The sequence below is a fragment of the Mustela nigripes genome, chromosome 6 (assembly GCF_022355385.1).
Source record: "Mustela nigripes isolate SB6536 chromosome 6, MUSNIG.SB6536, whole genome shotgun sequence".
Lineage (NCBI taxonomy): Eukaryota > Metazoa > Chordata > Mammalia > Carnivora > Mustelidae > Mustela > Mustela nigripes.
This window is the reverse complement of record NC_081562.1, coordinates 126588027-126601386: the sequence shown is the minus strand read 5'-3', so window position 1 is coordinate 126601386 and position 13360 is coordinate 126588027. Positions and strand designations below refer to the sequence as shown.

At 37.9% G+C, this 13360-nt stretch overlaps 1 protein-coding gene across 1 annotated transcript in view; it reads right to left on the bottom strand.

The window, feature by feature from the left end:
• C6H10orf67 (chromosome 6 C10orf67 homolog) overlaps window positions 1-13360 on the bottom strand; it is a 189713-nt gene that overhangs the window by 118762 nt on the left and 57591 nt on the right. The window contains exons 8-10 of the mRNA XM_059404561.1: window positions 10436-10556; window positions 2952-3095; window positions 823-897 (exon numbers count right to left, since the gene is read on the bottom strand). Of these exons, the coding sequence (XP_059260544.1) occupies window positions 823-897; window positions 2952-3095; window positions 10436-10556 (340 nt within the window). The remainder of the gene's footprint in view (window positions 1-822; window positions 898-2951; window positions 3096-10435; window positions 10557-13360) is intronic.

The window sequence follows — 13360 nt, the reverse complement described above, 5'->3', positions numbered from 1 at the left end:
CGGCTCAGGTCCTCATCTGAGGGTCCCGGGATAGAGCCCCACATAGAGCTCCCTGCTTCTCCCTCTCCCACTCCCACAATTGCTAATTGTTTATCAGGCCCAGCGCAAAGAGGCAGGCAGAGCTGTGAATAAGACCGACAACATCTCTGCCCTCATAAGGGTTACAGCCTGGCATGGAACAAAACACGTAACCGGCAATTACATAATTAAATACAAATGTGATAAATGCTCTGAAAAGAAGTATGCAATCAATGAACAATTTGCCATAATAAAAAGTATTTCTTCCCAGAGGTTTAACAAAATGAAAGGCAAGATTACAGTTATCAAATCTAAAGGAAGCACTTGGTTCTACAAACCCTAAAAGGAAATCATTGAAAACTATGCATGTTCCCATTGTGTAGGAGAGTGAAGCGCCATGTCTGGCAGATAGACGTGTCCTCATCAGTAGAAAAGATCCTCCACCAAGGGTAAGAGATCATTCACTGGGAGTTATGGCAATCGCAATGAACTCGCTGGGACTATCTGACCTTCTATCCAACCGCATGCTCACCAAACAGACTTTGGATTACTTCCTCACTTACCCAGACACCAGACTGGAATTTTCCAGTCTCTACAAATTGATACCTGCCACAATAAAGTGTTATTTTGGTCAATTTTATGTGAGTGTGAACAGTCTTAGGCCTGATCCCTTTTCAGTGACCTGAAAACTGGGCAGACAGATCTTCAAAACCAAAAACACAGACTGGGAACCCCCCAGTGAGCCCCACTCTGCATTCACAGGGTGGGAAGCTGGCCTTACCCATGAGAGCACCAAAAACCCACCTTGTACATTCCTTTGATAGCAGCTATGGCATCAGCCAACTGCTGATTGTAGCATTTTCTTATGATGTCCTCATTCTGCAAACCAAAAATAAGTACAGTGAGCACCATACTGTATTTCCACATATGACTCTCACACCCTACCGAGGGACCCCATATAAAACCAAGATTCAGATCATCACAAATCTTGTGAAAAATCCAATTTGTAATCATTTCTCCTGCACTACAGCTATTAGACTGCATTCAATCTTTTTTTTTTAAAAAGATTTGTCAGGGTACCAGGTGGTGGGTATTATAGAGGGCACAGATTGCATGGAGCACTGGGTGTGGTGCAAAAATAATGAATACTGTTATTCTGAAAATAAATAAAAAATAAATTAAAAAAAAAAGATTTTTTGGGGCGCCTAGGTGGCTCAGTGGGTTAAGCCTCTGCCTTCGGCTCAGGTCATGATCTCAGGGTCCTGGGATCAAGCCTTGCATCCGGCTCTCTGCTCAGTAGGAAGCCTGCTTCCCCCTCTCTCTCCGTTTGCCTTTCTGCCTACTTGTGATCTCTCTCTCTCTCTCTGTCTAATAAATAAATAAAACCTTTTAAAAAAAAAGATTTGTTTATTTATTTTTGAGAGAAAGAGCACACATGAGAGAGTGCGCATGTGTGAGCAGGGGGAGGGGAAGGAGAGGGAGAGAGAAACTCTCAAGCAGACTCTACACTGACCACAGAGCCCAATGCAGAACTCGATCTCGTGACCCTGAGATCATGACCTGAGCTGAAATTAAGAGCCAGCCACCCAACCGACTGAGCCAGCCAGGTGCCCTATGCTGCATTTGATTTTTACTTATACTTAACTATAGGCAATAGAGAGCTCAAATGGATAAAATAAATACAGATAATTAAGCATTTTATTTCACTTTATATATTTAAGTCTTTCCACTATCTTCCTAGAGCTGCTTTTAAAAACAGTAAAACCTATTTGTAATTCATATCCTCTCCTGGCCCTTGTACCTTTTGAATGGGATATGCTCATAAAAAGAAATCTAGGGGCGCCTGGGTGGCTCAGTGGGTTAAGCCTCTGCCTTCTGTTCAGGTCACAATCTCAGGGTCCTGGGATCGAGCCCAGCATGGAGTTCTCTGCTTGGCAGGGAGTCTGCTTCCTCCTCTTTCTCTGCCTGCCTCTCTACCCACCTGTGATCTCTATCTCTGTCAGATAAATAAATAAAATCTTAAGGAAAAAAAAAATCTAGAGCCCCCTAGCCATAAACCAGAGTCATTTTCTGATTAATCCTATCAGTTGACCATTGTTTTGGATAAGAATGAAAGACAGTACATCAAAAAAACCCCACAAACCTTGATTCTGATTTCAGTTCTGATTCCAGCATGGACTGCAAACAACGATTAGGTTTTAGAGTCAGACAGAATTGGATTTCAATATCATTGTGCCACTTTCAATCTGCCTGACCTGAAGCAGGTTACTTAACCTTGGCATGTCAGTTTCCTTATCTGTAGATCACGGATAACTGGGTTTCATTTAAGTGTTGTTGAGGGACTTATGGAGGAAACACATTTAAAAGGCTTAGTGTGGTTCCCAGAATGGAAGGGCCCATAGAAGAGGGGGAGTTTTGTTTTATAACTGAGGAAAAGCAATAGTTGTTCTTAATGCCAGACAAATATGCTAACCTGACCAAAGATTTTAGGAAATTTCTTGAAGCAGCACAGTTTTCAAGCCTTGGGCTCCTACAGAGATAATAAGCACAAATAATATCCTGTAAAACTGTGCTTAAGAGCCAGATCTTAAGCATCAAACTGTCTGGTCAGGAAAATAAACTCTGTTGTTTAACTGATGGCTTTAAGCAAGTTAATTAAACTTCCCGGGCCTCAATTTCCTCATCTGTGAGAGAGGGATAATAATCGCACCTACTTCATGGGGTTAGTGTGAGGATTATATTAAATTATATACAGAGTACTTACAAAGTTCCTGACACAAAGTAAAGCTACTATATGGACTAGCTCTTATATGAGACACAACATATGCAAATTAAGTTGCCCTCATGAGTTGCTAAATTCAAAACTGTAGTATATACCGATCTAAGCACAAGATCAACCACATATAGAACAAAGGAAATGAAAGAACGTGTACCTCTTGATAATGTTTTTCAATTGTTAGGATCCTGTCATGTAGAGCAGTGAAGAGATTAAAAGACTCTTCTTTAAGACGGTCCTCAAATTTCAACTGAAGCAATTCTTTGAGGAACCCAAAATCCACTTGAAGGGATCTAACAATCTGAAATTAGAAAAATGTACATTATTGAAGAGAGTAAGGGCACTGTGTGTGAAGGCTAGTACACTGCTTGGTTTTGGGTTTAGAGAAGCAAATTCTGCCACCCTAAGACATGTTTCTTTGGCATATTGATTATTTTAGGCTGATTATTTTTAAGAAACTGCAAACACAGGTGAAGCTCCAAAACTGAGTTGAAGTGACCCTCTCATAAGAGACATTTACATTTAGAAGGGAAATCTCCACTTGTAAGGGTGCGTCCCTAGCTATACCAGCAAGAGGGGGATGACTTAAAATCTCTAGAAACTCCTATGCTGATTTAAGTCTACGTAACCGTATGCATAAACAATAAACCTTGTTTATTTAACTCTTCTTCAGAATCTCCCATAACTGCTCCCCTCCTCCCCCAAAATCTTCTTTTGTCTTTAGTTGAAAGTAGTAATTAAGGCCATTTCAGAGAGTTACACAATTTTCCTCGGTCTCTCGCATGTATTCAGGAGGTATACATGTTACTAAGTTTTTTTCTCTTGTTAATCTGTCTCTTGTCAATTTGATTCTTAGACCAGCTAGAAGAATGTTCAAAGGTAAAGAAAAATTTTTTCCTCCCCAACATGGAGGAATGACCTGGAATGTAGTCAGGGGCCTGCCCTGCCTTTCAAGAACACCTCTGGAATATGATGTACATTGGAGAATCCCAGTTAATCTGCTAAATTAACATATGCTAATGGAGAAAGGGAGAGAAGAAACATTCCTCCCATTTATTCTTCCCATGCAGAATAAAATATCTGAGCTAACAACAACACTTTATCATACCTCAAAATGTACAGTCCAAGATGTGGATATTAAATCAGAATAGATAGGCAAAAATCAACATTTGTTTTGAGTTTACTAGCCAAGCACTTTAATATATAACCAGCATGTTGACTAACAATCATTTCTGATCACCAAAACATACAATGTATTTTTGTCTTCCACCATCTATTTAAAATGTATTCCCTAGGCAATCTTCCCCTGCCCTGAATGGGAACTTCAGTCAGTTCCACGACTTTTCTGCTCGTGCTTCGAATATAAAATCCTACTGTCACTCAAAACACAGCCTCAAGGTGAAATTTAGAATATTATTACCATGAGTTAAACTCATTCAAAATAAGACTGGGTGATCATTGCTACTCCTTCCTCAGGCCCTATGAATATAGAATTCTTTTTTTTCCTTCTTCCTATTATTGGGGGTCCTCTGTCCTTTTAGATCATTCTACTGGATAGTGCCCAGAAGGTCCCCATGATGAGGCACTTACTCTCCCTTTTCCTCTTTCATAGGCCACATGTTGTTAATGGGAAACAATCATACATTCCTCACCCCAACAACCCTGGAAATATAGAATGATACCAACTTAGCCACTTCATCTTCTTAGCTTCTTTAAGTACAGGTCAGCACCAGGCCTCTGTGTTTTCCCAAAGCAGCAAACATACTTCAGGTTCCATAAAGCCTGCCTTACTAGCTTTGAGTTGAGGAGGATTGCTTCTGGTAACTCTTATATAAAGAGCAGAGCAATAATGCTTTCTTGATCACCTCAGTAATTTTTCCTCTTCACCTCCTGACTCCTTTATTTTGATTATCCTTGATCTATTTCAAAAGCCAAGAGTCATTGATCTAACGCAACATTCCTTTTGCAAATCCTGCAAATGGAACCTAACTCAAACTCACTTTGGAATTTGAGAACTGCTGTACTGGCATCCTGGAAAGAATCTCATTTTAGTATCCTGAAACTACAGCAAACATTTTATTCTGCAAATGAGGGTAATAAGACTTCCAGTGGTTAAGTGATTATCTAATCCAACATCATAGGATTAGAAATGGAAGGCCCAGGTTTGAATAGTTATGACTATTTTCTTATACCATGTGGTCAACTCATGAAGGGTACTATATTTAGAAATTATTTTTAAAAATATTTGAAAACAAGTGAAATCTTAAGGAATTCCTTAATTTCCAGGAACAGGCAGAGATGACTTTGCCTTTAGAAGACCCAGTCATGTGTGGACTGCATGTTCTGAGGAACGGAGGCAGAGAAATCCTGTGTGGTCAAACAAACTCCACTGGAAGTGAGACTCCCACAGATCACTATAAACTCTAGATAAAATATGAACAAAACACAATCATTATTCTGGAGAATAAACAGAAGCAGGAGATCCTGGAGGGGATTCAAAAGTCAGAGGAAGGAACTGATGTAGGGTGAGATGCCTGCTTGGGCAGCTGAGTTGAATGACCTCACAAGGCAGCCAAACCTCAACTAGAAATCATTGGCCTTTATGGTCTGAGTAGTAAAATGATAGAGCAATCACACATACTGAATGTAATTGTGTGGGGTTCCTAAAAATAAAAGAACCAAAGAGAAGGAGTGAAAAGTCTGTATATAAACTTAGAACAAACCTCAACGTAACCCCTAAAACACACATACACGGAAGAGACTGCAAGCAGCCCAATGAGATTTGGGCTGTCAACCAAGAAACATTTATATTTGGAATCCAAACAAGTTTATTATGTGCTAAAACAAAGATATCAACAGTCTTTGGGGGAATATATACATAAATATCAGAAGCCAGGACATAACGTTCACAGTACCCAAGGAATAATTCAAAATACCTGATTAAAAAAAAACAACAGGAAAATGTGATTCAGTCTCCCCAACAAAGATCTTTCAGGCCAAAACCAATATTACCCAAATGTTGGAATTATTAGGCAATGATTTTAAAGCAGCTATTTTAACTATGCAGAATAAAGTCAATAGAGTATAAACTTATAACAAATGGGAAAAAATAGGCAGTATCAGCAGACAAATAGAAACTACAATAAAGAAAACAAGCAGAAATTCAAGAGTTGAAAACTAAAATGTCTGAAGTTAAAAATTCACTGGAGCAGTTTAATAGAAGAATAAAGATGACAGGGGCACCTGGGTGGCTCAGATGGTTAAGTGTTTGCCTTCAGCTCAGGTCATTGTCTCCAGGTCCTGGGATGGAGTCCTATGTCAGGCTCCCCACTCAGAGGGGAGTCTGCTTCTACTGCTGCCTCTCCCCACTGCTTGTGCTCTTTCCCTGTATCTCTCTCAAACAAATAAATAAAATCTTAAAAAAGAATAAAAGAATAATGATGACAAAGGGGAAGAGTGTGTGAACTTGAAGATAAATCAGTAGAACAAAAAAGAGGAAATAATTTCTAAAAATTTTAAAAGTGAACAGAAATTGGCGATATGTAAGTCCATAAACAGAGGTATTAACATGCAAGTAACTAGAGTTGCAGAAGGAGATGATAAAAAAAGTAGGGTAGGAAAAAAAAATGCTTGAAGATATAATGCCAAAAAGCTCCCAAATATGATAAAAAAAAAAACAAAGATTCAAGATGCTAAACAAACCTCATGCAAGATAAAGACATATGAACCACACCTAGGTACATAATAATTCAACTGTTGAGAATCAAAGATAAAAAGAAAATCTTTTTTCTTCTTAAGAATGCCTACACAAAACATAGGGCTCAAACTCACGACCTCAAGAGCAAGAGTGGCATGCTTTACTGACTGAGAAAACCAGACACCCCCAAAAGAAAATCTTGAAAGCAGTCAGGAAAGAAAACAAGTACATGCAGGGAAATAACTTTTGGTATGATTAAACTTTTATTAGAAACCAAGGAAGTCAGAAGAGCAATGCCATAGCAAAAAGGAAAAAAAAATACTTATCAATCTAGAATCCCATATCAATGTAACATTTTAAATAAGGAAAACTATGAGAACTCATTGCCTAAATTGAGAATTGTTAAAGAATCAGACTAAAAAGAAATATTATAGGGCGCCTGGGTGGCTCAGTGGGTTAAGCTGCTGCCTTCGGCTCAGGTCATGATCTCAGGGTCCTGGGATCAAGCCCCGCATCGGGCTCTCTGCTCAGCAGGGAGCCTGCTTCCTCCTCTCTCTCTCTGCCTGCCTCTCTGCCTACTTGTGATCTCTCTCCATCAAATAAATAAATAAAATCTTAAAAAAAAAAAAAGAAATATTATAGACTGGAAACTTAGATTTTCAGAAAAACAGGAGTATTGGAAATAGTATATATCCAGGTAAAAGACTGGTTTTTCTTCTTATTAGCGTAAGATATATAAGAATGTTTAAAGCAAACATTATAGGCTGTGTGTATAATGTATGTAAATACAATACATACAATAACCAAGGCATAAGGCACCAGGGAGGGCAGTAAACAGATCTATACAATTTCAAGGGTGTTACATGTTATGTGAGGTTGTACAATACTAACACTAAGTAGACCATGCTCTTTGCTGAAAGAAGAATCAAGGGATCTTTAGGAAGAACGAAAATTAAACTCAAAATTAAGTAAGATATACAGGAAGTAATGTTGAGAAGGAAATTAGCAAATGTGAGCAAATCAAAACAAATATTAAGTGTATAAAATAATGATATGAATAGATAACTGCAAAAAATATTAGGAAAAAAGGTAGAACTGACATACTTGAAAATAATAACATGTAAGATGGGGTGTGATTACAGATAAAAGTAGTAAGTTTCTTGCATTGTTTGACAGAAATTAGAAATTCTGGCTACGTCCACACACCGTAAAACCAAGTGCACATGTTCAAACTGGAGGCAACCATTAAAAGAATAAAGATAACATGATTCAGCACATATTGCATGGAGCACTGGGTGTGGTGCATAAACAGTGACTCTTAGAACACTGAAAAAAATAAAATTAATTAAAAAAGATAGATAGATAACATGATTCACTTAATTCCCAATAGAGGAGAGAATAGGAACTAAAGAAAGTTGATCAATCCAAAGAAAAGTAGGGAGGGAGAAAAAAAGAAGTATTAAAGAAGAAGGTAAGAGAAATTACAAAATAAGTTGACAAAAAAATTAAAATAGATTAGTAATCACAACTAATATTAAGAGAATAAACTAGCTATTGGAAAGATGGTAAGATTGGGTGCTTTTTAAACCTACTATCTATAATCTGTAAAAGATATACCAAGGATGCAACACAGAAATGAGGTCAGTGTAAGGACAGGAAAGATTTATCAGGCAAACACTATGCCAAAGAATGTTGGTATAAGGATATTAGTAGCGAACAGAATGGCAAAATAAATATATTTACATACATATATATGGACATGTACACATATACACTTACATATATATACACTCTGAACTATTTGAATGAATGCAGATTATTTTTAATTTCCCGTATCCAGGGCACAATGACAAAGACTGACCTCACACAAAGCCTCAGTATAAGTTGCAGATACCAAATAATTTGTCTCACAAAGAGTTTTCACCGATAACAAAAGACTGACTTTAAAAATCAACAACATAACAATAACTAAAAAGCATACCTGGAAAATGTTAGAGCATTTCAATATAATATTAATCAATATTAAAAGCAATAACTAATAAAAATAACTAGTACTATGAATACTAACAAAATGCTACATTTCCAAATTTGTGGGGTGAAGGTAAAGAAGTATTTGGGGGGAAATTCAAGACTGTAAATGCTTATAAAAGAAAAGAGGGGCCACAGAAATGATGCACTGTAGGCACTGGGAGCTGAGAGCCCACTATCCAAACCCATGATCCATTACACTGGTTCTTCCTTACTGAGAGGACTGGGACTTTGTCTGGACAGAACTACATCTAACTAAATTGCTCACTACTCTAGAACTCCTTCCTGTTGAGGTGGTCAAGTGATACAGTTAGGGCCAATGATCAATAAGCTGGGGTTTTCTATGGAAAGTTCCTGCTTTCCTACCATGGTCACCACCGCCCCCCTTCTCTCATAGTCTCCTTCCTGTGTGAAATGCAGATGGCGGCTGGAAGCAGAGCAGCCATCTTGCTACTCTGAGGTCAGAAAAATGAAAGCAAAAGCCACGCACTAATAATGGAGATTTAGAAAGATAAAACAAGTCTGGCACATAGAGGACAACAGAGAGCTACGGCCCCAACTACAGATGCCTACTTCTAAGTGACTTCGTATTTGATTAAACCAATATAGTTATATTTCCTAAAAAGAGAGCTGTATGACATCCTAGTTGATACTGAGCTCCAACACAAGGAATCAGAAAAAAGGAAAACAAATTGAAACCAAAATAGTAGACTAAGTTAAAAAATAAAGATAGGAAATTTATGAACTAGAAATAAAGATAGGAGTGAGGATTAATACATCTATATAGCATCAGTGTTCTAGGCACAGAAATAAGGAAAAGAAGCGAGGGAGAGAGGGAGCGAGGAAAGCAGGATGGGTGGAAGGGAGAAGAGAAGGAGGAAGTAAAGCAGCAGAAGGCAAGTGCACGGGAGCCATTTCTTAAAGAAGGTTCTCTAAAGCTGCCACATAATATTTCCATCTAATTCTACTGACCAGAACTTAGCCATTTGGACATGACCAGCTGCAAGAAAATAAAGTTACAAAACTTTTCTGAAGGTATTATTAGAAAAGGCAACAAACTGGCAAGTATGTAAGAAAAGAGACGCTTCCAGAAGTTACGGGTCGGGGTGTAAATTGGTACCATCGCTGCACAGAGCAATTTGGCAATATCCCTCAAAATGACTAATGCATACATCCTCTGACTCAGAAATTCCACTTCTAAGTTTATGCCACAGACTGGATGGCCTCTGAGTATGTACAGAATTTTTTATCACAGTAGAAGATTTGAAACAACCAAAATGCCTATTAATAGGGAGAGAGCTAAATAAATGAAGTACATTTTATTACAGGATATACTTGTGAAAATGACAAGGAAACTACCAATACGGACTGATATTCAGGTTGCACTGTTCAGTGAAGAAACAGAAACAAAGTACACAGGAGTATTTATAGGAGTATGCTATCCCATGTGACAGTTTTATTGATTAGGGGTTTTAATAACTCTTGATATCTGAGATATATGAAATGTTCTATTTCTTTACAGCCAAAAAAAATCCAAAGGAAATATGGTAGGAAGTCAAGATTTGACAAAGCTGTATGCTGGGCAACACAGTGATTCACTATGTGACTCTCCACATTTTTCTACCATCCAAAAATATTTCATAATTTCTAAAGTACCGTAAATAGAAAATGTTCGCAGATATCAAAAAATTCCCAAGAGAGTAACAACATACTTCACTAAACCAGTTAATACATATAAGCATGATATAAATATAAGCAGTAGTTGATACAAATTATTTTTAAAAAACATGACTGTCATCCAATTCAGCTTGCGAATTTAAAAATTTTTAGTCATTTCAGTTCTGTGAAGGAAAGAGACATCAAGGCAAACAATACCCAAAATAATCTCAGAAGTTTGAAAATAAATTCAGATTTACCCGTATTAGCTTTTCTGTAGATGAGCTTAGCTCTTTTAAGGGCAGAATTTCGCTTGTATCTGTCTGCGTAGCATGGTCTGTGCAGAAAAAGCCAACCTTCAAATCATCTGAAATAGTAAGTCTGGGGAAAAAATGGAGAGTAAAAGTGCTTTAAAGAATAGCCATTTCCTTTAAAATATGTGTTATTGCACATATTTTTGTATAAATTATATTCTATTTAAAGATTCAAAGGGACTGGTAAAGTGAGGAAAGCTCGAATTGGCTGCTCATGATTTGGGGTTTTCCCTGCCGATTCTCTGCCCTGGGGCATACTGCTCTGAAACTCATCTTATTTCCATTTTCTGAGATATGATCAATTTGTGCCTCCTTTTAATATCCTTCTACTGTTTTACCTGGGCTACTGCTCAGAGCCATTATAGGTTATGCATGGGCATATCAAGAAAAATACTTTCAGGTAGTGGTTCTCAAAGTGTGGCCTGAGGACCCCCTGGGGTTCCAGGATCCTCCTCCGGGGAACCCACAAGGTCAAAATTATTTTCATAATGGTATTAATATTTTATCTGCCTTTTCCACTGTCATGCTCTCACAAACGTTTAGGGCAGTTTTCTAGGAGCGACAGGTTACGACATGAATGTAGAAGCAGATATGAGAATTCAGCTATCAGGCTTTAAGTCAGGTGTCATAAAGATGTACAAACATATAAAGCAATGACACTATACTCATCAGAGTTTTTGTTTTGAAAAATATACTTCACTTTCTTTTAAATGTTATTTACATTCACATACAATTGGTTTACCATCTCTCTCTCTCTCTCAAATAAATAAAATCTTAAAAAAAATAAAAAAGAATTAGCAGATTTTCAGTGCAGGCTCTGAAGACAGAGTGTGCTTCTGTCTTCCCTTGTCTGCTGGCCAGCTGGACCAGACCCTGATGGGGGCACCCCATGCAGCCCTTTCTCTCCTTTTTATTTGCTGGCAGAGTCTCAGGTTTATGTCCCACAGAATTCAGGGCAGGGTCATCCTATTCCAAGTGCCAAGAGTAACTCTTGTCTGGTCTCAGCCCACCACAAAGATCCCACTCTTCTGGGTAGATTGTTTCAGCGGTGGGTATGGAACTTGGTTCTGCCAAGAATGGCATGAGAAAAGATCTTTTGGGGGATTTGGGGTAAAGCTTTTCATGCTTCTACACAGGGGCACTGGAGGAGAGTTTTCCTCTGTGACTCTGAACATTGCCATGTGTGGAGGTGATGCCAAGAAGTGCCACAGCCATCTGGTGACCACAAGTGGGGCCAGCCAAAGGGCAAAGCCAATACATAGATGATGAGCTTTAAAACAAACAAAAATACAGAAATAATTTTGACAAACAACTTTGTTTAGCTATTGACTCAACTAGCTCTACAACCTGTCATACTTCTGGCCTTCCTACAATGTCATATAATAAATGCACCAACGTGAGAGCTTCTGTCAATCAGAGCTAAAAGCATGCTGATACCCTAGCTATGAGACATCATGTAAATTATGAAACCTCTCTGTGCCTTAGTTTCCTCTTGTGAAAAACAAGAGTCCCTATTTCATAGATATTGTCAGGATTGTTGTGTTGATATCTAGAAGTACTTGGAATGATGCATGTCACATAGTAAGCCCTCAAGAAATGCTAACTTTTGTCGGTGCTGCGGAGGCAGTTGTCCATTTCAACAACTGTGTTCTGAAGTATCATCATTTTTTCATCATGTTTGTAAGAAACTATTGAAGTATAGTCATATTCAATCAAGAGTGACTAAGTTTATAACACTTAATATAATGATTTTCAATTAACCTCACTCAGTTGTCAACTAATCTTCTATACACTCATCAATATCATCCTGATAACAGATCTCATCAGTAACGTTATCCAGATGGGCAGGGAACAGCAGTAATATTGTGTATCTCAGTTTCAACTAATATTTCTGGTACTTTTCCACAGAAAATTCTATTTTAGATTTGCTCTAATTTCATTTTAGGAGCCTACATTGTTTATTGGTTTTTTTTTTGTTTTTTTTTTTTTCTCACTATCAGAGTACTGTTGGAAGAGGCAATCTCCTTGGACCCAGAGTGGCCCTGCACATTCTTTCTGCATATGCCAAGAATGCAAAATCCTGACCACTCTTTACACAGGCCATTCTCAGAATTGTGTTTGCATTGAGCAACCTTAAAGGATGAGGTAATGCCTTTCTACTGCCAAGAAGCAGGCTGGTACTCTTTACTATGAAAGTGGGGAGCTCAGGGATCCCTTCCTTTAATCAACACACTGTGTGTATACGTATCCATGACAGGTCTTTGGTGTCACCCTCATGGCACTGAGGGGTATGGCAAATCAACACAAATGAATACGAAGGTCTGGATACTGTTTTCGCGATGATGATAAAGTCTTGTTTTTGACCCAGGAGTCTTGGGTCTTCTGCTAATGGCCATGAGTCAAGCAAACTTGTTAGCTTACATGCAGGGTAAGATCTCACACTACAGGGTAAGATCTCACACTACAGAGTCTTGACCCAGAAAGTCCTCTCAATAAATTGTATTGAATTTTTAATTTTAATTTTTTAAGTTTTTTACTTATTTAAGTGATCTCAACACCCAATATGGGGCTCATACTCACAACCCCAAGATCAAGAGCTGCTAGCTCTTCTAAGCCAGCCAGGCACCCCCATATTGAATGTTTTTAAGACTAAGATATAGTAATTAAGTAGAAAGATCATCAACATTTAAAGCTTTGTCCATATAAGATTTGTAACCATTTTCAAAAATCATGTGTGAAAACTACCACTAAATTATAATTATGATGTTAAAAATAAGTATGATAATAGACTACCCTATAGAAATGGATGAATCATATGATCAGTTCTGATAAAAGTTTTAAAACATATGTTTTAAAGCAGTTTATAAGAAA